At 54.1% G+C, this 26,317-nt stretch overlaps 1 protein-coding gene across 1 annotated transcript in view; it reads right to left on the reverse strand.

The window, feature by feature from the left end:
* Window positions 1–16,594, reverse strand: part of DCTN1 (dynactin subunit 1) — a gene marked incomplete at its 5' end in the record, with an annotated part of 59,503 nt that extends 42,909 nt beyond the window's left edge. The window contains 3 exons of the mRNA XM_081999395.1: window positions 7,484–7,515; window positions 11,432–11,510; window positions 16,367–16,594. Coding sequence (XP_081855521.1) covers window positions 7,484–7,515; window positions 11,432–11,510; window positions 16,367–16,594 — 339 coding nt within the window. The remainder of the gene's footprint in view (window positions 1–7,483; window positions 7,516–11,431; window positions 11,511–16,366) is intronic.
* Between the last annotated feature and the right edge of the window lie 9,723 nt (window positions 16,595–26,317).

Here is a 26,317-nt window from a genome sequence, read left to right on the forward strand (position 1 = left end):
CGTAACAGCCACGACACGCAGCCGGGTGCAAGTCCGAGCCGCGCGCGGAGCAGCCGCGCCGAGAGCTCGCGGGACCGAGACGCGGGGCAGATGCACACGCGCCCGTAAAGCCTCAGCGACACGCGGAGACCCGGGACCAGAGGGGTCGTGGAGGGGCTCAGGAGAGAGGGGCCACCCGGCAATGGCTGTTCCCAGCCGTCCCTCTACGGCATCTCGGCAGCTTCTCCTTACGCTTCTGCGCTGCTCCTCGCCTGCAGACTTTCCACGAAAGCATGCTGCCATTTGCGTCATCCTTCCACCCAAAAATGGAACTGAAAGCGGCTGGAAACAAGAGATGCGTCGAGGATACCACCGACTGGCATCGCGTGCGCCAAGGACTCAGCAGGTACCCTATCGCTTTCTCTCTAGCACTCGTACTGTGCCTGTTCCCAGCCTCGAGTGGCCCGATTTGCTTTTCTCTTGGCAAGACTTCCATGCCAAAAAAATATTCCCCAAACAGCCTACAGGAAATGATGATTCTTTGCCAAGACCCTTGTAGTTTTCGTTCATTTTGGCAATAAGCAATACAAAAGATTTCTGGCTTCGGTAAGTTATAAACAAGCCGGTTGTGGGGTGTTCTTACCTTGGGAGAAGCATGGGAAGCCGCAGCCCAAGGGGAGGACAAGTACCATGGATATATTTCTCAGCAGCACGGTATCTTTTGCCAAACTCTTGGGGTTTGTTCTTTCGCTACAGCAGCTCCCTGTTTTACCACTGCTCAGCTACAGATTAAAACTGCTCATGAGAAAATTCGTTACGTAGCATTACCTTGTGCCGCTTAGAAAACTGCTATACACTGGTCAGTAACGGGTCACGTAACAGCCCCGTGATAACACACCTGGTTACCAAAACAAATCTAGAATTTTAAATGTTTCCATGACAGCAAGCGAGCGTGAGGGAGCACTGCTTATGCTTCCCACGGCACGTAAAGCCCTTGGCGCGTAGCCGGTGCTTCCAACACCCGCAGGTCGGGGAACATACGCTAGATTAAAACATTAGTTACGGGAAGGAGAAGGTAGAAGGCAGCGAAAGCCGAGCTGGGGTGCGAGTCAGTCCTTCAGGTGAAAGCAGCAATGCGTGGGCTGGCTCTCCGGCATCCAAGACTTACAGTCAGCTGACGTAAAAACTCGGCGCAGACGTGTTGGGAGCGATGCTGGGCACAGCCCGCAGGTAACACGGTAACCGGCACCCTGCGCTGACTCGGAAACCCGGCTGCGGTTAACTGCAACAGCGGAAAATCTCACAATTGAGCCTAAAGCAAAAAGCTGGGCTGCCAGCCTCCGTGCCTCCCTCGAGCGGCGGCAGGGCAGCCGTACCGCAACGCCAGCTCTCCCCACGGCGCCGCGGCCTGGCTCAGAAGCAATCGCTTTTGCTTTACCTCCCATCCTGTGAGCAAGCGGGGGCCGGCGAGGGGGAGCACATGCAATGGGCAAACATGCAACGGTACGATGGAGGCACAGCAGCAATGGGTGACAATGAACTGGGATGCACTGGAGGGCCCTTCATGCGGCCAGGAGGATCGGTAACACACAGATTAATTGTCAAAAAAGCACCACCTTTTTAGGTTTCACTCCACGCTGCATGAGGAGGGAATAAAAAGGTACAAAGTTAGAGCTCGCATCGCATCGACAGTGGTGATATGTTCTTCGCAGAAGAGAACGTTTCTCAAAGTCGTCACTGGGCTGCAAAAATAAGTACCAGCAGAACGGAAAATACATTCAGGCAGATTTAAACAAATATAAGAAGGCTTAACTGAGGAAAACAGACAACAGGGCTCGTTTTCAACCCTCCGATTTACGAACTTTACTCCAGTATCATTGATCCACCTTCCACTCCTCCAGCACAAAATCTTTTGAGGTGCCAGGACGTATTGGAAGGAAAATAAATGCACTTAATGGCAGCCATCAGCCCTTGCAAAGAAGAGTTAACCAACGTGCTTAGCTGACTGAAACTTGGAATCCCTGGGGAGGAGGGATCCCACGCCACATCCAGCTCTCGCAAACACCGCTCACTTCCCACGCTGACGCGCCTTGCATCAGATATTGCGACGGGAAGAAGATGCTGTATCCAACTATTTTTTTTTTTCCACACTTTTTGTGGGCACGCTTCCACCACGCCTCAGGCCACAAGTACTGCCCACGACTTACAGTAACATATTCGGTTCTTAAAATGCGATTCTTGATGACACCAAGGCAAAGCCCCGCATCAGCCGCTGCCCTAAGGATGTTGTTTCACGGCAGCAGGGAGTTCATACAATCGTGCTGGGAGGAAACTGCATTTCACCCAATTCATGCCAGAAATCTCCTCCAGTTTCTTGCCACTCAGGGCCCCTCTAACTGTGGGACAGAAGCTCTTTTCCCGTTCTCAGAAGCGCCAATGCCACAGCCCGGTGCAGCAGAGAGGAGAGCTGCTCGGGTCCAGCCTCGAAGGGGTCGGGGTTTTGGTGCCAGGCCCTCAGCCCGTTGCTCTGAGACGTGCTGGCTACACTGCGGCACCCTTGAAGTCTTATGGAGATGAGCCGGGGGTGCCTGAGGCAACGGGAGCCAACGGGGAAACACCAGCAAAAGACCTCAGAGGAATTAAGGGGTCTTCCCCTAAGAGGGTGACGCGGCTGCCGGCCCAGCTGAAGTGCCTCTACACCGATGCGCGCAGCGTGGGCAACGAACAGGAGGAGCTGGAAGCCACCGCGCTGCTGGAAAGCGACAACCTGGTCGCCATTCCTGAAACCTGGTGGGAGGGATCCCATGACTGGAGTGTGGCTACCGATGGCTACAGGCCGTTCAGAAGGGCCAGGTGAGGAAGGAAGGGCGGAGGTGTTGCCCTCTGTGTCAAGACATGGACAGAGATGGAAGAGCGGTCTCTGAGGAACGGCCACGAGAAGGTTGAAAGCTCATGGGTGAGAATCAGGGATGGAGGCAACAAAGGGAACCTTGTGGCTGGTGTCCACTACAGGCGCCAGCCAAGGGGATCCTCTTGATGAAGCTTCTCACTCCAGCTGCAGGAGGCTTCGCGCTCGCAGGCTCTCGTCCTTCCGGGGGACTTCAACCACCTCAACATCTGCTGGAAAAGCAGCACGGCGAGCGGTGGGCAATCCAGGAGCTCCTGGGGTGCTTGGAGGAGAACTGCCTGTGCCAGATGACAGACAGCCCTACCAGAGGGGATGCCGTACTGGACCTGCTGGTCACCAACGCGCATGAGCTAACTGGTGACGTCAAGACTGGAAGCAGCCTGGGCTGCACTGATCATGGTCTGGAGGAGTTCACAGTCCTGAGAGACACGGGGCAGGCGAAGAGTAAAGTCAGGACCCGGAATTTTAGGAAAGCCAACTCCCAGCTCTTCAGGGAGTTGGTCAATAGGAAACTGCCCTCGGGGACGAGGGAGCAGAACGGAGCTGGCGGATCTTTAAGGACGTTTTCCATAGAGCGCAGGAGCTCTCGATCCCCAGGTGTGAGAAATCGGGAAAGGGAGGCGAGAGGCCGGCACGGCTGAGTGGAGACCTGCTGGGCGAACCTCAGGGCACGAAGGGAGTGCACAGGCCGGGCAAGCAGGGACCGGGATCCTGGGATGAGTACGGGGACGCTGCCCGGTTGCGTAGGGATGGGGCCAGGAGGGCCAAGGCGCGGCGGGCGCTGAGCTTGGCGCGGGAGGCACAGAACAAGGAGAAGGGCTTCGACAGGTATGTCAGCCTGGAGCAGAGGAAGGTCGCAGAACGCGTTACCCCCCGATGAGCGAGACTGGCAGACTGGTAACAGCGGGTGAGGAGAAGGCTGAGGTACTCAACGGCTTCTTTGCCTCGGTCTCCACCCTCAGTGTCTCTGCCCACACCTCCCGAGGGGATGGGCTGCAAGACGGGCGCTGGAGGGGCAAAGTCCCTCCCGCTCTAAGAGAAGATCAGGTTCGAGACCACCTGAGGAACCTGAACATGCACAAGTCCAGGGGACCTGACGAGATGTACCCCAGAGTCCTGAGGGCATCGGCTGACGTGGCTGCCGAGCCACTCTCCGACATATCCGAGAAGCCCTGGCAGTCAGGTGCAGTCCCTGGAGACTGGAAAAAGGGAAATGCTGCACCCATTTTTAAAAAGGGAGCAAGGAGGCCCCTGGGAACTGCCAATCCGTCAGCCTCACCTCTGTGCCTGGGAAGACCATGGAACAGATCCTCCTAGAAGCCGTGCTAAGGCACAGGGAGGGCAGGGAGGGGATTCGAGGCAGCCAGCATGGCTTCACCAAGGGCAAGTCCTGCCTGACCAACCCAGTGGCCTCCTATGATGGAGTGACCACAGCAGTGGACAAGGGAAGAGCTACAGATGTCATCTATCTGGACTCCTGTAAGGCCTTTGACATGGCCCCCACAACGTCCTTCTCTAAACTGGACAGATATGGGTTTGATGGGTGGAGTGTTGGGTGGATGAGAAAGACATGGACCTGCTGGAGCGGGGCCAGAGGAGGCCCCAGCAACACTCCGAGGGCTGGAACAGCTCTGCTGGGAGGACAGGCTGGGAGAGCTGGGGGGGCTCAGCCTGGAGCAGAGAAGGCTCCGGGGAGACCTTCCTGCAGCTGCCGGGGCTGAGAGGGGCTGAGGAGAGAGATGGGGACAGACTTTTTAGCAGGGCCTGTAGCGACAGGACAAGGGGTGATGGTTTAAATTAAAAGAGGGCAGATTCATGACTAGATACAAGGAAGAAATGTTTCCCAAGGAGGGTGGTGAACCCCTGGCCCAGGTTGCCCAGAGAGGTGGTCGATGCCCCAACCCTGGGAACATCCCAGGCCAGGCTGGACGGGGCTCTGAGCACCCTGCCCTGGGTGCAGATGTCCCTGCTCATGGCAGGGGTTGCACTAGATTCCCACCCAAACTATTCTGTAATTCTATGAAATAACCTCAGCACCCTTTAATAGGTCTGGACAAGAAGTGATGCTGGAGAATGCTTGCCCTAGAGCTCAGGCTTTGCGCGAGGTAAAACTGTACCTCGGGTGTTCGCTTGCCTCCCACCGCTGCAGCCTCTCTGGAAGGAGCTGGCTCTGCGCCTCTCGGCAGCACCGGCAGCGCCTCAAGAGGCAGCAGTCGCTGTGGTGCCCTTCTGCAGCGTGCTCTCACGCTGGCTCCGAGCCAGACTCCTCAGCGCTCGATCAGACGTGCACGCAAGGACCCTTCCCGGTGTCAGCATGCAACCTGCCGGACTGACCCCACCGCGCCCCGCGGGTCTGCACTCGGCATACAGCCAGCCTGCGAGCCGCACGTTCAGAGCAGATACCCGTCTGGGCTAAAATACTGGCTCAGAGCACTTGTCCGGCACCTCATTCCCATGTTTCTGCGTGGCAGCTGCAGCAGCTCCCGGGAGGAGCTGTGTAATCCAGGCAGGCAAACAGCAAAGCCCGAACTCGCCTGTCTCTAACACACCAGGCAGAAGACAAACCTGCACATGCCCATCACAGCGGCATCAGTGAAGGTACCTTCAGGACCCGTCACAGCACAGACAGTATGTGAACGGTGGCAGGATGTTAATTTTGAACTCTAGCACTTTCTGCAATGATGAAGCAGACCGAACGCCCCACCGCGGAGCGGCAAGTCAAGCAGCAGCATCCCCAGCCCGGAACAGCACAGAGCTCCATTGAGCAAAATGTTTTGTTTCCAACAGTGGCCAGCACTAAATTCTCAACCTCTTATCAGAAAAAAAAAAAATGTGGATGCTTATGGACAGAAGGTACCAGTAGATATTTAATATGAGGTTTCTTAAACCCTCTGGGTGAAAAGCCTTTTGGTTCATCTCCTTTCCTGCAACCTTCTCAGAATCTGAGCAGCACAAACAATTTAAAGAACAGCTACCTTTTTTAGCATTCTGATTTCATGAATGCTAAGATTTTTTCCACCTCACAAATATTACATTTGTCTTTTTTGTACAAATGTTCCGAAACCATTTAAAACATTTTCTTCCAAGGCTTCATGACTCCCTTTTGCAGCCTTTGTTTTGAGGAAGGGCAGTCTGGTCTGACCTCCTTTACAAGGCGCACCGTTTGGTTTCACCTAGCAGCTCGCACATTAATTCCAGTGTATAATTAAACCAGGAGAATAAACGTTATGCGTCACAGGCGGAGCAGACAAGGGGAAAAAGATGCCGCCGGTGCCAGAGGCCCTGCAATGGAAAAGGCCAATCAGACCCGGCACGCCGGGAGGTAAGTCGTGCCCCACTCAGCAGAAAAAGGCAATCCCTGCAAAATCCTCCAAATCCCTTTAATCCAAGGTGGGGGGATTTCTTCTCCAGCAGCCAGCTTGACTCAGAGTGCAGGCAAGGCACAACCTCCCAGGCACCCGAGCCCGACCAGCGCCCCGGAGCACCTCGAAGTGCTGGTCCATCACCCATTTCCAGCTGCGGCCAGACCCCGACGCCGCACAGGCTGACCAGGACCCAGCACACGGCTCCGCATCAAGGTGGGGAAAAGCCTTCCCACTCCAGGTAATGATCTGAAACTTCAAAGCGTGAGACTGGGCTCGCAAGCCGCCCCAAGACAGAACTGCAGGCGTACGCGCACAAGAGGGCCGCATGGAGAAGCCTCTTGTCTCCAGACGCGCTGTTTTCTTTTCCACCGGTGCCTACGCGCAAGATTGACCAGTCTGTCCCCGAGAAGTGTCCAGCTTCTCTCCCAAAGCGCCGCACACCAAACTCGCTGCGTCGCCACCCCAGGCCCCTCAGCAGCCACATTCATGCGTGGCCATGTTTGTGTTTTTAACCTTAAGTGTCTCTTTCCTTGTGCTCGTCTGGGGGTCAAAAGCATTTGAAGATAGGTACCTGCTCCAATTTTTTGTTCCTTAGGAAATACCCATCACATCTGGATACAACACGTACTCATTTACGCCACTCAAGAGCCACTGAGATTCCTGGATAAAGATACTCAGAAGTATACACCGGACAGGCATGTAAGCCAGAGAAAGCTAATTTCAAATATCCTGAGGAATACGCTCTTCCTGCAGGATGCAAGGGGCATTATTTAAAGGAACACAGCCAAGAGGCACGCAGGGCGCGAATGCTGCAATACTGACTGAACTTAGATAAAACGTGTAATACCGGAAACTCTGCTGGGATTTTATTCCTCAGTAACTTACTGATTTCTGGTCATTAGTTGAAAATTACTTTTTATACAGCCTTGTTTCCCATGGGTTTCAGAAGAAATGCGTTTTACCGCAGGCATTTTTATTATAGAGCACTGAACTGAAAAGGGTTAAGTAAGAGACAGGCTGGCAAAAACTGTCCTTTCTGTGTGTTTTGTGATGCGTGTGTCTCCGTGCACCTTTCCTGCAGGAGGGTTGAAAAACAGAGCTGCTAGAGAGGTGACAAAAGTTAATGAAGAAAAGCCAATAGAGTGGCACGTGCGAGTCTGCCCCTTCCACTAACCGTACGCCGCAAAGGGACTTTGCTGCAGCAGCCTGCAGTGACGGGCTCAGCACTCACCAGTTTGCTGGCTTTGGCGGCGTCCAGGGAATCTGTAAAGAAAGACAGAAACAGAACCGTGAGCTTTGGCCCAAAGGATGCCTCTGGCCCGACCTGCATGCCACGTGTCCCTGCAGTCCAGCAAGCGTCGAGGCACAGGGAAAGGACCATTTACGCGTCTTCTTGGGGAAGCGGCCGTGAAGCAGAGACCAGGATAACCCGGGAAACGGTGGTACAAGGGGGTACGGGTTTGGAGGAACAGGGACTCCCTTATTAGACCTGCTGGCACAGTTTGAGAAAGCCAAACGTTCAGGCACACGCATCAGAACTAGGTCAGGCTGTGCTGCTTTTCCTGAGTTAAGTTACTGCAATTCAGAGGACCCCGAGTCACCTTCAGAGCACTCTCTCTGTCGGACACCCAGGGCAGTCTAGCAGTCCCTACGGCCACATCTCATCAGCTGGATTCCAAATGTGATTCTAAGGTGAATATCAACAGAAACAGAGGTCCAGAGACCCTTTACTTCACGCAGCAAAATAAAAGGTTTGCATCCCAACCCGTACGTAGTCAGGAATCTGAACACGCACGAGGTAGATGTATGTATACAAGGGGTCACTCGGAAACGCCCCCAAACCTGCAGCCCTGCACTCCCTGCTCCCCACCTCAGCCCCGGGAACCTCCCCGAGGGGCAGCCCCAAAGCCGCAGCCCTGGCGGGTCTCAGGCTCCGCAGACCGCTCCTTCCCACCGCTCAGAGCGCGGACCTCCTGCACGCGGGCGGCCACCGGGAACGTCTGCAGACAATCCGGCCGCTGCCTTCCCCAGGCCGCTGAACGCGTGGGGTGCCGGCTGCTACGAGGTGCTCCCATTTCAGCACCCTAACAGAGGACGAAGCACCCCGTTACAGAGCCTGGCCGTTACGGCAGGATGTCGGGTGTCAGCACCGGGCTAAACCCCACTTCTCAAACAACCCACCTCCCCCAAACTCAGGATTCCTCCCTGGTTCTCTGGATTCTCGGTGTGCACAGTCGGGCAGCACAGCGAGTGCCACATTCACGACGGTGGAGGAACCAGAGCGCACGATCTTGGCTCACGTGCATCAGAGATGCAGGTAACCACGGCAGGTTTGGCTAAATGACATCCTCTGCTCCGTTTCTGGATGTCTGGCAGGTCCACGAGCAGCTCGCAGCCACGGCGGACGCTTGCCCCCCTCCTCTCCCAGCTGCAAGTGCACCAGGGTTTGGTATTTCCAGCTGTGGCACCGATCACCCCAACAGCAAACGCTGCAGAAGCGTCTCAGAGGCGCGTCACCTCGCGCCTCGGCCAGCGCGGGGGGAAGGTGCGGGGGCGATGGGAAGGGCGATCTCTGCATCACCCACCGCAGCCGGGCCGCAGCAGCTGGCGCTGCCGTTCCCATGGCAACTGCTGGCAAGCAGCCGCATCCCAGCGCCCGCATCCCAGCGCCCGCATCCCTGCCAACACCCAACCTGCGTGCCTGGGCTGCCTCTCCTCCCGCCACAGGACCCCGAGAGGGCTGGCCCCCGGGGACGCGGCGTCCGCCTGCCGTGGCCCCGCTGCCTGCTCATCACGGCCCCTTCGCTCACCAGTTCAACCATTGACGACTGACTGGAGCTCGTGTGTGCGTCCCACCCCCACAGGCAACAACCTCTCCCACGGTACAAGTCTCACTTCGTGGTCCTCAGGGCCAGCCGCGCCGCTGCCGGCAGACAGCGGTGGAAAACGCTGGTGGCACCCATCCTGCACCCCCAAACCTGAGCTAAACGCACCCCTTTCCCCTCCTGCGTGGCGCTGACGTGCTCCCACCCTCAAACGGGCTCTGAGCAGCGAGAGGCAGAGGAAGCAACGCCGATGCTGCGCACCAGGAGGGGTAACCTGAACTGCTTGTGTTTTATTCATTTCTCTACTTGAGTGGAAGACCCAGCAGCTGGGGAAAAGGGGCCAGAGCATCACTGCAGAAGTCCAGCAAATCCAACGGGCAGCAACAACAAACCTCCGCACGTACTCCGGAAGGAGAGACAGTACTGAAGACACGACAGCGGTGTGCTGTAAGCGGCCATGCACCTCCAGATGCCGCAGTCACTGCTGGTTGCCCCAGACAAAGGCTTTAGAAGAACCAGCAACAACTATGCAGCAGACAGCGGCTATCAGAGCCTTGGAAAGACTTCCAGATGACGAGAGAGGAGATGGCACAGGATTTAAAGAGTCATCGTACAGCCACACACAGATGTAGTGAAATTAAAAGGCAGCAGCACTTGCTGAAGAACCACGTTACAACCTGCGGGTTTGGTTTGTTGCTGTCTCCGAAGCTGCCTTGTCTCCACGTATTTAATGTATTTCTGGTTTCTACGTTCCCGTCTGCTGGCTTAAGGAAGCATCAGCCACTACTGAATTCCCAGGACTTTAAGTGAGGTCTAAAGACTCACTGTCTTTTCTCCCTAGCTCCTAACAGCTGAGGGATGAGAAATGCAGCAGCAGACTCCCAGCTCGGGAAAGCTTGTTGCTTTTGCACATGTTCGGCGCTCAAAGGGGCGATAGAAAGCCCACACCTACAGGAGCATCAGGGAAAAAAAGCTTGCACACCTCCACACAAGCTCCTCATCCTAAATTGTAACATGGAAAATTGAATTTTCAGCTGGAAAGTCTGAATTGAGAAAGAGTGAAGAGATCATACAAACTTTAAGGAATATTTTCATTTACTACTACTATCAAGCACACACAAAGAGCATGCTGAAGTTGCGCACGAAAGGCTGGGCTTTCTTGTACTCAGGAAAAACACAAACACTTGGACTAGTATACTAAGCAGAAAAGTTTCCATTTTTTTGCGTTAAACCCCCACCCCTAAATTAGAACTGGCTTGCTTTAAGTGTTGCTCTGTTCAGCTGCACATGCTAATTGCAGGATCCAAGCAGAGATGAATTAAAGCGGCTGGGTTGTACCAAGCCCAAGCCCTCCGCAGCGGCAGCAAGCTGCTGGAGCTCCCCGCCGGAGGGTGAAGGCAGAACGCCAAGGGACACGAATGCCAATTCAGATTTCCCTTCCACCCATGGGACAGGCAAAATGAAGGTCTCACAGGAACACCCTCCCTCTTGGGCTAATCATCACCCCCTTCTGATGCCTTTGTGCACGTTTTATATAGCTGATGGGTAGATTTCATTTTGCCAAATAAAGGGGAATTTTAGTTTCTCTGGCCGGGAGAGGGGAAAAAACAACAACAAAAAACCCAATCGTATTCTGACCCACTAAGCATGTGTTCAACAAAGGCGTCGCACAGCAGAAATCCTCAGCTTGGCACTCATCACCGACAGACCGTCCAGGACAGGAAGCTATCAGAGCTTTTTCCGCAAGCTCCTAGGATCCCTAAGCGTACCACTACATAATTACGCGACAAAAACAGATCTCAATGGGAGGCAAGGCTGTCAGAAAGGAAAAAAAAAAAACCAACCCAGGAGAGCAGCCTGACAATGGGAAAAGTGGAAGGAACGCTCAACGCCAAGCAGAAAGCATTCACTGCCAGAGAGGTGGGAACAAGGCACAGCCTCAAGGGGCTACTGACCCGTACGCTGCGAGTTCCCAGCGTCAGAGCCGTTCAGGTCTTCCTTCCACGTGCCCACCCCTCCAGGAAGGATTTGCCACCCTTCCAGGAAGGATTTCCCACTTGCTTCCCACCAGACGGGCTTTCATGGTAAGGACAGAGCTGCCTGGAGCAACTTCTGCATGCGGTGCTTCCTTCCGTGGAGGAAGACCACGTGGGGCCGTGTGGAGCGGGCAACGGGAGAGGTGGATGAGCCAGGCAGAGGCGAGCCTGTACCCGCAGTCCATGCTATCACCCCTTGGCAGCCGGTGCCCACCGCCCCCGCGTGGGATCCCCGACACCGTGCGTTCGGCAGCAGAACCTCCTCTGGTCCAGACTAAGGGAGAGACAAGGTTTCGGGGCAAAACAGACCAGCCGTACCTCTTTTGGGGACTTTCAAGGCAGCAGATTCTGGTGTTTCTGGGGATGTTGTATCAGCTCCATCTTCAAAGACCTGGATCTGGAAAAAGTATGACAACTATTATTGCCCCAAAAAAACCCACACAAACAGAACGTGCTCAGAAAACAGGTCCATTTTGGTAGCAGATCTAAACAGAGCAGACTGCACAGGTATTTTGGCACAGATATTTAACGTAGTCATTCAATCTCAGCTACCCAACCATCCTCCTTCCACGGGCTTCCTGAAAACAGCTGCATATTCTTTACTCACATCGTGAATAAAGGATATTCACATAAGGAACGAAGAAAGTCAAAACTCAGGATTCGACAGCTCAGAGCATCTTTAACAGCTCTGTGATCACTCCACACAGCCATCAGTTCATGAATCTTGGTCTGACAGTTATTTTAAGTTACTGACACTTGACCAAAAGCTTTTTTTGTGTGTGTGTTGTCTCAGAAAAAGTTGATTTAAATCTTTCTTCCTGTTCCTAAGGAAAACTGCTTTTCTCTGAAACAGAGCAACTTCAGTGACTCCAAACGCAACAGAGCCAAGAGAGGGGGTTTGTTTGGGTTTGTTTTTAACCTGAAAGCTGCCTGGCTCTCTAGGGAACCCCGGCAGGCAGAGACAGGAATGCTTTCAGGTTTGAGCCATGTTAAGCTATCCAAGGGTTGAAAGTTTAGGGTTTTCTCTCTCTTTGTTAACTATTTTTTGGTGCATTTTTGCTTGATAAATATAGAAAACAAGGCTGGAAAAGATTAGATCACTTCTTGAGAACCATCCCTTCACCTCAGGAGATCAACATTACCTGAACTGCTCCTGACAGGTATTTGCCCTACCCGTTCTGTGACAACCTTAAGCACGGGACTTCAGTTTAAAAATAAAAATCACCTGTAAATTTGTCAGTCATGGTTTCTGTTTTGGGAAGATGCCCAAGTACCAGGAACATATCCTTAAACTAAAAGCAGCAAGGAGACTGAAAGTTATGCCATAGAAATCATGACAACTGCACCAACGCTGAGAACACTTGGATCGTGATGGAAGCGGGACCTGACACGGCCAGGCACGCCCGACCTCCGGAGCGACTTGCCAACGCACAGATTTCCACCACCTTTCACCAAACACAGCAGTACGACAAAACCAGACCCGAGGACTACGGAAACGGGGGATCTGCTGCACCAAGTCACGCACGGGAGTTTATCCAAACCGAGGGTTCCCCACCAGGTACGACTCGGCTGACGACACCAGGCGTGCTGGGAGATGGCTAGTGGCAAGGCGGTGGCAGGAGCCAGAGCAGGGCTGGCTTTTGGGTTAGACTAGAGAAGCGCAGCGAGGTACAAGATGTGCCACAGCAGCGGATTTAAGATGATGAGCTCCTCTGCCAAGCAGGAGCGGAGAAGCAGCTCGTCTTGCTGTCAAAATCAACGATAACGTTTCCCCACATCATAAAGGGATACTCGAGTTCAAAATCACTAGCCCAAACACAAGTCCCAGGCAGGCAAAATGTTAAGGTTGCCAAAAGATAACGAGCAAACACTTGGTTGGAAATGCCTGTCCCTGTTGACACAGCTGCCCAAAACAGTGCTCCAGCCCTCTGCCAACTGGAAAACAAGCAGGGAGGGGACGCTCAGAAGCAGAGATACAACAGCCCCCTCGCAGCCCACTCCCTGCGTGGCGCCTGCCCTCCGCACGGCGGCCGAAACACCGCCGGCTGGGTGCCGCAGCCCGAGGCGGCGAGTGCCTCCGTCACAGCTCTGCCGAGCTCCCGCAGCCACCTTCCTTCCGCCCCGGCCGGCCAGGACACCGAGGCGGCTGCTCTCGGGGGACAGCGTGGCCCGGCTGCGGGACATTAACGTCCCTGGAGCTACCACACTTCAGAGTCTCCACCATGAAACTCTCTCCCAGCTCTCAGCCACAGACGCCCGCGCCGCTCCCCCACAGGAAGCTGCTTCAAGTACAGGTGTGGCAGCGAGGAATGGTTTGGTGCCGATTGCAGTGCTTTCGCTCTGTCCTCCCCTTTGAGCACGGCAAGGCAAGGCTGGGACGCACATCGCCGCCGCAGCCGGCAGCAGCCCCGGCGGGCTGCGGCAGATGCACCACGTGGGCTCGACCCTTCCCCAGGAGATGAGCACTTGGTCATGCAGATAAAGCACAGCATCGAATCCCTGTGCGGGATCTACTTTGACGATTGCATGAACTAGAAAAAAAACTTACCTAAAATCTTTGAAATTTTCCCATCAGTGCATTTTTGAAGCTCCACAATAAACTAAAAGGCTAAGGATACTGCTAGGCTTTGACGTTGGTATCAATGGTGCTTATTTTTCGAGATATATTCTACAGCGGAGGGGAGAAGAGAAAGTTACTTGATCTTGGAAATTCTTAAAAACACTTTACGTGTGTTTAACAGGATTGGTGCAGGTGATCTGTTTCATAAGCAATGAGGAAAACATTTCACATTTACAACTTATTTTCTCCCAAGAAAAATGATTTATTGTTGACACGCAGTGGTCTGACACCGTGCGTAACCACAGGACAGCCACTCGCTATGCTGGGGAGACCTAGAAACGAAACATGGGAGGATGCAGGAGACAGATTTACAGCGGCGAGCACAAGCAGAGCGCGACCTCCGCCGAAAGGGAACCCTGCCCTTTTCCTTTTATATCTTAAACCTGGTTCTTGAAAAATCGCTGCCCAAACTGTAACGGTCACTTAGGTGACTGGCCACCCACACTCTGGGCAGCTTCCTCCACTGCAGGTCTTCTGTTTCGGGCAGCCGACCCACCGGCTCGCCAAGCCCGCGTGCCGGCAGCCTCCGGGAAGCCACGCTCTGCGGTAAGAGCTTGGGAAAGCGGCTGGAGAGCAGCGCGCCGCGGCTCTGCGCCCCTTCGGCAGCGGCGGCTGCGCGAGGCAGGCACAGGAATTGCCAAGATTTGCGATCCGAGCTGGATGTGCTCCTCAAAGATTGCGCTCCCTTGCACTGGCCAAATTCACCTTTCCACGCACGTCACCGATTCAGAAGGACGGCCAGCGCGACTGGCACCGGCGCATCCTCCCCGCACACGCACACCAGGGATGAGCTCTTCCGCAGGGGAGGGCGGCCAGAGGCAAACTGCTTACCACCACCGTGGAAAAGCAGCTCATTTTGAGGCAAACTGCGTGTTCCTCAGCTGGGGGCACGCGAGAAAGACCCCAACCATTCCAAAACCAAAGCGAGAAAGGGGAAGTGCGTCGAGAGGCAGCTGTCGGACCCTGCGGCAAGCCCCAGCCCGCCTGCTCACAGCTCCCTTGGGCCGGCCCCTGCAACCCTGCAGGTTTCAAGTACGAGGAGAAGACACTACAGACCACCCTTCCGTTGCCCCCCGAACAGCCCAGGGCAAAGCCATACGCGGGAACCTTTGCACCACCTCCCTGCCGTCGCCAGCAGGTGAGATGGAAACGCCTCTCAAGTCCCCGGGCGAGCACAGCAACGCTGACCTGCCCGCGCCGGCGCCGCGGGACACGTGTCCCGCGACACGTCGCCAGATGTCCCACGGGTGCAGAGGGCCACCCTACCGTGCCTGGAGCACAGTAACTGCCCACGTATGCCCCTCTGGTCTGCCAGCACTGGGATTTCACAAGCGCCTGACGGGCAGAGACCTGCCCACAGGCTGCCCTGGGTGCTGAGCTCCCCTCCAGCTACCCGCTCTGGGAGCCACCCGTCCCGGTCCCACAGACCGGAGCTTGTAATCGTAAATTTCTGTGTTTGCTTTCCCAGCTGGCAGGCCTGGCTGAGCGACGGAGCAGGGAAGCCAGGCCCACGAGTCGCAGCAGGACAGCCAGCAGAGAACATCCACCTCTCACCGGCGAGCTGCCTCCGCGCTCCCCGACCACGCGTGACCCAAAGGCCCTTCTGGTGGCCAGGACAGAGGATGCTGGGATCCACCCCAGGACTCCTGCTCCTACAACCCCTTATTTCACGTTCAGCTTCCCCCACGCTTCCTCGGACGCCCACTGCCAACGTGCTGGAAGCGAGTCACCACGCCTGGTGGGGCAGCAGGAGGGGCTGTGGGAGCGGAAAGGAGCTCTCCCTGCGCTCTGCTGCTGAGAAGCTACAGGGTCCAACCTAAACCAGGCGTTTTGCGCCATGGAAGGAGGAGAGGAGCTGAACATCTCTCACCGTGAGATCGTGCTTGGAGCACACCGACCTGTGGGACTCAAGAGCGGCGTCACTTTGCTACGCTTGCGCTGTTTGAAGACTATGCAGAGGAAATTAAAATGGAAGAGACTTGTTTATACATAAACAAGCTCCTAGTTCCTACCTATGGTACCTGAATAGCAAAAGTTCAACAACTAAACCCAAGTCACGCATTTTATATATTTTAAGGTAAGTGTTATTTAATTAAAATTCTCTGACTTTACTTCCAGGTAAGCACCCAGATATTGGGCCCGAACCTCATCTGCTACAGATGATGCAGCCGGTAACTCTCCAGGCAGCAGACAGCAGCCAGGCTTTACTCTTCCTTTTGGAAGCAAAATAAAACCTTTCCACACTCTCTGGAATTCAGCAAACTTTTTTTCACCCAATTAATCTGAAAATATTTCACGATGACCCCATAACCTGGGCTGCTCGAGACGCTCAATGACACATGCAGAAGAGCTGCGTGTCAGACGGGAACACACCCCGGCTCTGGCAGGAGCACAGCCCCCGGGCGAGGCTTCCGTCGGCGTTTGGGGCTGTTCTGCTCCCTCGCATGATGGAAGATGGAGAGTCCCAGAAACATCACGCTCTCTGGGAGCAAAGGAAACTTATTTTACCTCTTCCCACCTGGGCGTAAAGGGCCATTTTCCTCTATTTAGCCAAGCAGCCCGTCAGCCACGCATACCCGAGACAAGCCCGGCGAGCAGAGGCTGTTGCAGGGCGCGCGCAGCGGGCAGCGTACCTGTGACTGCCGCACGAAGATGCCGTGGTTTTCTTCACAGGTGAAGTATTTCCTGCCCTGCACGGTCCCATCGTTCTTGCCTTTTGCTTCATCCAGGATGACTCCGACCCACTTCCCCGTGGCAAACAGAGTGGCACCGACATAAGCCACGGTACCACGGTGCCCCTTCCCGATGACTTCCACTCTGGACCCCACCTTCAGGGGCTTGCTGCTCGCTTCCACGCTCATCCTGGGGCCAGTGCCGGATGGCTGAGGACAGAGAAGAGAAGCAGAGCAAGTTAAAGACGGCTGCTGCAGACAGACGGACCCACGGTTCGGATGTTGGTGTCTCATTCCCCTCCAGCACCCCCCACCCCAGGCTCTGCAGGGTCACGTGCAGCCCAAGGGGTCGGTCCCCCCACCTCCACCACCCTTTCTTTTTGGAAGCCAGCAAAAGGTAATTCCTTCCGTTACAGCTGCCAAAGAGGAATCGCAAACGATGGCAAAACCACCATTAACTGCTGCTCTTCAGTGTTTGACAGACACACCGGACTCACAGACCCAATTTGCAAGTTTTTTGTAAGCTTTGGGGAAAACAAACAGTCACACTTGCCTTGCTCCGTCCTTTCTTCATCATACCAGAAACTGCCCACAGCTTACCAGCCTCTTGCATTACATGCTCAGGAACAGAAAACCAATTTCTGATCCAGTTTACTTTCCCACCCCTTCTTATTGTATTGTCAGGGTTTAAGAGCAGCCGGTGGCCCACCACCAGCCGCAGAGTTCTACCATCTGCCCACACCAGTTTCCCACTGTACTCGCGGGACCCGCTTTGCGCCAGGACTCCGAGGTACCGACGGCAGCAGCGCTTCCATCAGGATGCTGATGAGCAGAAAATATCGGTGGTAAATTCATTTGGCTTTCAAAGGCGTTATCATCATGAACATTAATCCACATCTAAATTTCAGCGCGTGCCACCGGATCTCAAGCTTGCTGCCCCTGGCACGTACCTCTCCGTTTACCTAAAGTTAACCGCGTCGATCAGTCCTTTCAGAGCACCAGTAAGGTGACGGATGCGAGGAACTCCAAGTCCTTAAGACCACCACAATTTAAGTAAGACTGATGAAGTTTCTAAGGGCGAGCCAGACAAGCAAGGCGTTGGGATCTCCCCCCCACCCCCAGTGCCTCCTCCTCAGAAATAAGCCCAAGTAAAGCGGGTGCCATTTATACTGTATTGCCATAGAGCTAAATTAACTATATATTTTTAATTGTTTAAAAAGTATTGCTATACTAACGGTCCCTCCGCAAATGCTGGCGCCTTTAAAAGGCTACTGCTTTTAAATACAGTTAAGAAGGGAGGGGGACGTTTGGCTGCCTTGCCCAGATCAAGTTCCACACTTCAGACCGCGGCATTGTCCTTACGGCGGTCTTTAAACCGAAGCGCGTTTGGCATTTACATCATCCCGTTTGTCAGAAGTTCTGTTTATTGTGTAGAAAATATTTTGTTTTGATTGCTGCTGGGCTTGGCTTCAGTGAAAGAATATACTCTTTATTCAGCTGAGAACAGAAGGCTGCTTTCACTCCCCCAAACCACGACACGGAAAGCGGCCGAGGGAGGGCACTCCCAGGCTGGGGGGCGTGAAGACAAACCGCAGCGGCAGCCAGGCACCGAGCGGGGTTTTCGGCAGTTGCGGTGGCCGGTGGGCTTCAGCCTGCACGGAGAACCGAGGGTATTCTGAAAGCTGCTGGCTGGCACTGCAGAAACCCCGGTCGCCACGGCTAGCAGACAAACCAACAAATTATCGCCTGCCTCTGCATACTGATGCGCTGGGTTTGAATGCAGACTGCACCCCTCAGGCTCCGGAGGTTTTGTGACCGACAACTGTGACGCGGATTTTCCGCACAAAACTGAACGCCACTTTTCATCCAAACACAATTGGCAGAAATCAAAAGCACAAAATAATCTTGTAATAAAAACCAAAATCAATCACCATTTTCTAGCAAACAAACAAAAATAAGACCTCAAATCTAAAACTTATGCTATATTCTCAAATAAACGTCTACCAAAATGTTGGTTCCTTTCAGTTGTCAGAAGGACTAGCAACAATATTCTGCAAAATACTTGCAGCTTTGGATCAACATGTCCCACTGTTATAAAAAATGAGAGCAAAACTCTAAGAAAAGAAGAAGCCTAAGGGAAAAACAAGATTCACCACTTGAACAGAAAGCTTCCCGCTCAGCTATGTGAAAAACAATCACTTCCCCGTTTACCCATCCTGGCTCACATCGGCCGTCCTACCTTGCTGGCGGCTGCGGGCCAGGTAAGATCTATCGGTGTGCGAAACACCACGAGCTGGACATGGGGGCTGCGGCGCGGCGTGTACCACCCGCCCGGAGCGGGGCATGGCCCTCGGCATCACCGGGCACCCCGGGCACGCGCGCTGCCCCACGGCTAAGGGGTCTTGCGCAGGTAAATGACGGTGCAACGTACATGCCTTCGGCGTCCACTGGCTAGGGTTAAAACACAGAACGTGCTTACAGAGGAGATGAGGAAACAAGGTTATAAACCAAAGATATCGGACCTGTACCATCACAGGGTTGTCTCCGGTCGATTTGACAAACGATGTACCTAGTTAACAAAAGCCGGCAGGGTGAAAGTGTCACGCCGTCTTCCTGCGGCTAAGTTCGGCTCAAGTCCTACAGACCCATTTTTCAAATTGTAGTATTTGGATTTTTGTTATTTTAATGATGCCACGTGCCAGCTTAGGCTTAGCTCGCACCGCTGGCTTTCCGAAGCGCGAGACTGGGATGTGTCTCGGTAACTTCTGGAGATGCTCCCGGACACCCTCTCGCAGCTGCGCTGCCAGGACAGGAGCACGGGCAGCGAAGCAGGACGAACTCAGAAACACCCGTGCCAGCAGGAGCACGCGGGCAGAGGCAGACGCTCACGACCGAGGCGGCAGCCGGGGGCACGAACCGGCAGACAAAAGCCCCGGGAGATGCTTCAGGAGGAGCAGAGCACGACGTTCGGGAACCAACCCCTCAGCTGCACTGAGTGGGACCAGACAAGAGCTTCGGAGCACAGAAACAACCCAGCGAGGCTTTCACCTGCCAAATTACTTCATTTTTATTTTTCTATAGCATCAGTCTATAGAGCAGTAGCAGATTAACTGGCCTCAAAAATCAAGTATTTCACCGTTACTGCTGCAGCAACATCGCATTTGCCGTGTGGGCTGCACGTGGGCGACTGGGGAATGCTCTTTGCAGAGCACTCGCATGGGAGCTGAGGGAGAGCTCGTCTTCCTTCCTTCCTTTCCAAGGCATGATCTGAGTTAGAGCACGTATTAACCAAAACACCTAGATTTTTAAGCAGTTGGATGCAGGATACAGCATGGCTCCACGTTACAGCTTTTCTGACAGCAAAGCCAATTTACAAGGCTCCTCATTGTCCTTCCCTCCAGCTCCTCGCCTGTTCTCCATCACGGACGACCAAGCTCCCAAACGTGCTGCCCCAACTGATCTTAAACACACCACCTCTCGAGCAGGTTTCGACCTGGCCGCAGGCAGATGCCCAGCGCAAGGGAGGGACAGCCAGCAGAGCCGGAGGTGAGGAGTCTCGTAAGCCAGGTTCGCCGTTTGGGGCAACGACCAGTGCAGCCGCAGCAGAAGAGCACGCCGCCGATCTCTCAGTGCCGCTTTCCTCCTCACCAGCAGGCGCATAAATTCTCCAGGGAAGAAAAAACTGGGACTTCACATGGAAAAAGAATTTCCTGATTTTATTTTTTTTTTAAACCACAAAAGCTCTTCAGGGCCTGTTTTACAAATTATGAAGCAGAGATGCATAATAAGGAAAGCAGCACATCTTTGTTCCTTGCAAAACCATCTCCAGAGACCACCCCCTAGGAATTAGCAACAGTCTAATGAGTGGATCACCCCATCAGCCTGTTTGGAAGTTCCACCACATTTCACTTGCAATATGCTCCGGCACCAATTTTCTGCCACAGCGGCTCCTTTCCATGCAGCTGTTTAAGAGAAACAAAAGACCTTCTCCCTGCATCAAACCACCCTGAGATTGCAGCAAACCACCCAATTAGCGCCACAGAAAGAAGCTAACACCAGACCTTACTGGAAAGGAGAGTAAAACCATCATGCAGATCAGTGCCTGGCAAGCCCTTCACACACCAGCCGTGCTGGCACCAGAAAGCCTCTGCTCTGCAGCCAAGCAACTGGAAAAATCAGAATGCAGGTAAAAGCCTCCAGAATGTGCAATTTTCCTGACTATGAACAGCTACCCAGATTCTTCTCTGTAGTGGTATGAAAGGGTAGACCAAAATAATTTACATTACCACAGCAAAACACAAAATTATGCAAATCTACTGCAAATCTGTTGAGTAGTCAGAAAAAATTGCCAACTCAGGGAGTGTTCCCTTTTAAAGATTCGTTTTAAATGAGTTTGAGCATTTTCATTAGCAAATAAGACAGAGGGCTTCGTATTTCTTCTCGACGTACCCAGTCAGACAGGCAAAGCATTTGAAGGTTACCTTGCACATAGTAAAACAACTGAAAATCCCCTAAGAGCCACAAAAACACAGTTTTCTCTCAGGAGGCACCCACGGACAGTCAGGAGAAAGGGCTGAGGATATTTTCTGTCCTTTATTTTGGGCGCCTGTCCGTCCCTCCCAGGCAATCCAGCCCCTGCTCACCCCGGGGCAGTGGTGCCATACCCCGGTGAGCGTGGCCGCCCCGGCGCCCGCAGGCGAGCTCAGCCCTCCGGGTCATCTCCGCTGGCAGGGCCGTGAGCTGGGTAAATACATGGCTTTCGGTACGCTCCGGCAGGTAATTTATTGCTGCAGCATTAGGTTCAGGCTAAGCCTCCAAGTCATAAACATAAAAAGGCTTTAAATTTTGGGGGGTGTTGACCTAAAAAATAAACACATTCATACATAGGCAGCCATCCCAGCTGCTGTGTCCCAGTAACGGCCGATAGGCACGTAGCTGCAATGAGCACGACGCCTCCGATCCCGCACGAAGGACACGGTCTCCGTCGTACTGCCTCCTCCTGCAGCATGTCCGCGGGCTGTGGCACACGGCTGCGTTTCTGTCCCAGGAACAACAGACCTTCACCCAAAGCTGCTGATCAATAAAACCAAGGAAATCCAGCTTTTGGCATGTGTTCCCATCCCTAACATTTGTACACTTCAGAAGGAGAGAACCAAAGTCTGCAAAGCACTATTAAGCTGCTTAAAAAAAAAAAAGCTTAGGAAGAACGTATTCTAGGGCTGGAACACTGCGTCAGTCAAAACCAGCAGCCAAACCAGCGTTAGAGATTTCTTAGCTCCTTTCCCACACTTACCCCTCCTTCCCCAGCAGAGCCCTGCCCAGACCAAAGAGAGCATCTCCCTGCAGACGCTGCCCGTACCCCGGCGGCGTGAGAGCATTCGTGAAGCAACGCTGCGCTCTCACCTACCCACGTGGGTCCAGCAGCGAGAATCACAGAATCACTAAGGTTGGAAGGGACCTTCAAGATCATCAAGTCCAACCATTAATCCAGTGCCACTGTGTCCCCTAAACCACGTCCCGAAGCGCCACGTCCACACGTGTTTTGAACACCTCCAGGGATGGTGACTCCACCACCGCTCTGGGCAGCCTGTGCCGGTGCTTGACCACCCTCTCAGTGAAGAAATTTTTCCTAATATCCAATCTAAACCTCCCCCGGCGCAAGAAGGGTGCAGCAAGGACTTCACCGGGTCCGTATAAGCCCAGCCGGGACCCCAGCTGCCCGGCGCTCCGTGCATGACGCCTTTGCTGCTAACGGCACCACGTTGGCTGGATCCAACGCCAGCAGCGCCGGCACCCGCAGTGCCACAGCAGCGCAGACAGGCCCCCTCCACCGAGCAGCGTGGCGGCCGCTGTGCTGAGCCCGGGGACGGGGTGGCTCGAGCGGGGACGGAGCCGACGGATCCGCGCGCCTTTCCCTACTCCAGGGAAGACGCGAGCGTGCAACTCAAAACTCCCCCCGAGTCCCGGCTGCCAGGCTCAGGGCGGGCTGCGGGACCTGCAGCTCTGTCGCTGGAGCGAGCCCCCGCCGCTCCACAAGCCTCTTTCCACCTCCAGCTAATAATTCATTAACGATATTTCAACTCCAGATAACGGATTTCGTTAACAATAACGACATCTCAAAAAAGTTCTGTCTTCGTTTGCCTCATGCCTCACTTCAGCCTGTATGAACATTGGGCAGTCTCAGGGTTTGTTTGTCCCTCGGCTCAGTAGTTAGATGTTACAATTAACACAGTAGCCAATTAATAACATACGGGTAGGCACCACCACAAGGAAGTAATAAAACAAGTCATGAACATCCTTCCCAGCTGTGACCTCATTAGTGCTGAATGACAAAAGTTAATGCAACTAAATCAGGCTGAAGTAGGTACACACGTTTTCAGTCTCAAATTATTATTTTGTAAATCTATCAAATAAGGTTTCATTTTAAAAAACAGAAAGTTTATGAATTTCGTGGTATTCTCGCACTGAGTGCCTTCCCTTCCCAAGAAGGTCCGTAATTTGTAATATCAGCAAAAAAGGATTTCAGAATAACTTTTTCCAAACACGCTTTGCTTGCAACGTCTCGCCAAGGAACTTCTGGAGCAGTGTCCTGCCCGAGGCAGGCGTCCCGCCCTAACCCTGCTCCCCTGTTCCGAAATGGGACCTCACTAGTCACAAAATTGAGAGGGTACAAATCCAAAGTCCAGAAGCTCCTTCTCCACTGGCACACCGTGATTTGGGGGAATCTGAAAGACAACTTCTACCAATACAAAACCCATCCCGAATAAAATGGCAACGATACGACTGATTGAAAAGGAAAATTCATAAGCTGCATATCCACGCAGAGCAAGGATTTCCCAGTGTAGTTACTGCTCAGCTCCACTCAAGAAAAAAAGAACAAAAAAATAGATTTGCTAAGAATAGTTAGAGCAGTCAGCAGGGTAGACATGGTGCTAACTGGGAAAGAAAGGTCTGTTTCTCTACGCCTGCGAAGGTACGCACGCGTCCTGTACCCCCCGAACCTGCCGGGACACAGCACGAGGGGCAGAAAAGGACTTCAGGGGGCTCAGTGAGGTCCACCCTAGAGCTCTGCACCACAGCTCCAGCTTCCCAGGACCCACCAGAAACGGGACCCTCCCAAGCGTGCCCACCTCTCAGCGGGAAGGACAGACTGCTGCCCATCTGGGGGCAGAGGTTCAGAACGGACGCCGCGGCAGGGCGACAGGCAGGGTCACGGCCGTTACAAAGGGAACAACTGGAACATTCCCCCCGCTCACATCCACACGAACCAGAAAGGCCAAGCCTACCAAGAATAACGCTACCGCAGCGTGCTCACACAAAACACCCGCAGGCCTTCACCCACAAGTCTTTTCTCAGGGCGGGACCTCCATCATCCTTCCACGAGGTCGTTAGTTAATCACGCCAGGGGTTTCACCTGCCCCTCCCAGCACCGGCAGTCCAAGCTGAGGAGCACCACGCACCTCGGCATCAAAGTGCATCTCGCAGCTACCGCCCTGCTCGGACGACCCCTTAAATACGCGTGCGATTGCTGCGACAGCCGTGCTCAAATTCAGGAACCGCTCTGGAGCTTAACATCAAGCTACGCCTCTGCAGGGCACAGGTATTGTTCAGGTAGTGCTGTACGCTCTAGAAGTAAGTCTGGCCAATCCAGAAATTCATCAAAAGTTCTATACTGAAGATCCGTTTGTCAATCAGCACTAATTTTAACAGAAACATTTCCTTAACGTTCAGGAAAGAAGGGAGAGCACAGAATAAGCCCCCAACACAGTCATGCTCTTAACACAAGGCTCCCTAACTTTTGTTTCTAACTAACTAGAAGTAAGACAGTAGAACAAGTTGCACTGCTCCAACATGAAGACGACAGTGCACACTGTTCACCTTCATTAAGGTTGGAAAAGACCCTCAAGACCATCAAGTCCAACTGCCAACCCAACACCCGCACGCCCACTAAACCATGTCCCGAAGTGCCACGTCCACACGTGTTTTGAACACCTCCAGTGACGGTGACTCCACCACCTCCCTGGGCAGCCTGTGCCAGACTCCATGGTCTTAAGTTCACAACTTTCCCCCCAGCGCCGGGGAGCACAGTTCAGGTAACACACACAGCTTTGCTCTGACCAAAACCGAAACAATCAGCTTGGACCCAGAGCTGCAGAGAGCCGGGTCAGCCGTGGGGCCAGCTCCCTGGCCAGGCATCGCCGCTGTCCTTGCCCCAGGACAACGCACCAGGGTCAATATTTTCTTCTCATGTTGCAGCGTGCCGTGACCCGCGCTGCTGTCGGTATGTCAGACTGAAGCAAGGATCAAGCTGACTTCTCTGATGACTCTGTCTTGCCTCAGCTCTTCAGCGTTGTCGGACGAGCCAGGGCCTAATCTGCCTGGCTAATCCCAAGACTGGTATTCTCATGAAGACTCAAAACAACGTGATTACCGCAATTTTGGATTTCAAAAGGAGAGAAACTGTCCAAGCTGGAAATAGCGCGTTCCCACCTACCTTCCCAGCTGGATGACCACGGGCTGGGGACCCGATGGCCTTCCCAAGCAGGTGGAAGGGCAGAGCCAGAACCGCGGCAGGGCAGGGAGGTCGGTGCCCGCTGGCAGCCATTCGTCTTGGCTGTCCCTTGCCAGCTGCGGAGGAAGGAGGCGGCGGTGAGAGACACAGCCAACATGGGGACGGGCACAACAGCCCGACACAGCAGCTGGTGACACAACCCAGAACTTCCTTGGGTCTCCAGACACAGTACAACGCGCCAGCTCCTCACTGATCTCTTCCTACGCAGCAGAGCGTGTCGAGAGCTGCACCTCACACGCTGCGGGGTCTGCCCCCGGCCCTGGCGGGCTCCGTCTCCAGGAAAACCTGGACAAAACTTCAGGCGGGGCTGAGTTTTGGGAACTCTTCCCTTGCCACCAGTGACCAAAAGGTCACCTTCTGCCAGTGGCCGGTGAGCAACAGAGGCGTGAGCATCCCTCTGGTCAGGCCAGCCTTTCCAGCAGGCCGCACTGGTGCTCTGGATACCTGAATTTTGGGCACGGAGAGCAAGGTGGTGGTACACCAACGGTGAGTAAGGAGGTCAGTGGAGCAGAGAGCTGTAGGAAGCTCCCACAGCCGCCAGCCCGTGGGAGGAGAGAAGGGGTACACGCACGAGGCCAGAGTCACCCCCCGGGGCCACTCACCCGCTGACAGGCTCCAAATCGTGCAGGAGCCCTCAGGAGACCTCTGTAAGCATCGGGTGGGCGATCTGCCGCAGCTCAGTTATCGCTCCCACACAGCGATGGTCTAAAGGCCACTAAATTACACGAAATGAGACATCAGCGTACTCTGATAGCGGAGGCAGTGTTCCTCCTCCCCACCCTCCCAAACCTACACCGCAGGGCACCGAGGGCCAGCTCGGGAACCCCGAGAAGGGGCAGCGGGGAGGCGGTGGGGGTCGGGCAGCAAGAGAAGCAGCCGGGAACGCTGACCCACCGGAGCAGCCGTCACCGCCAGCGCAGCACCGGGACAGTCTCCGGCAGGACAGTCCCAAGGCAGGCGGCTCGGAGGAAGCCGCCATCCCGGGAAGAGCGAAGCAGGGGGGGGCTGGAGAAGAAACCTCCTCCAGGTGAGGAGCGAGCCACGGGGGCTGAGCTTCGACCGACCGCCTGCTCCAGCCGCGCAGCTGCCGAGGCGGCACCACTCAGAAACACAGCGTTTTCCCATTTTTAGCCCCGTTTAAAGTATTACGCATATTTACAGACCATTTCCTCACTTATTTGAAGACACTGGTTATTAGTCACTGAAAAATGGATGCAATTCCAAGTGACTTGACTTGTGATTGGAGTGTGATTTCGGTCACTACTGCGTTTCATCTGAGCATGACGGTTTCGGTGTTTCGCTCCATTATAGCGGATAACCCAAGGAATATTTATGGTATT

This window comes from Phaethon aethereus (genome assembly GCF_964289735.1).
Source record: "Phaethon aethereus genome assembly, chromosome: 4".
Lineage (NCBI taxonomy): Eukaryota > Metazoa > Chordata > Aves > Phaethontiformes > Phaethontidae > Phaethon > Phaethon aethereus.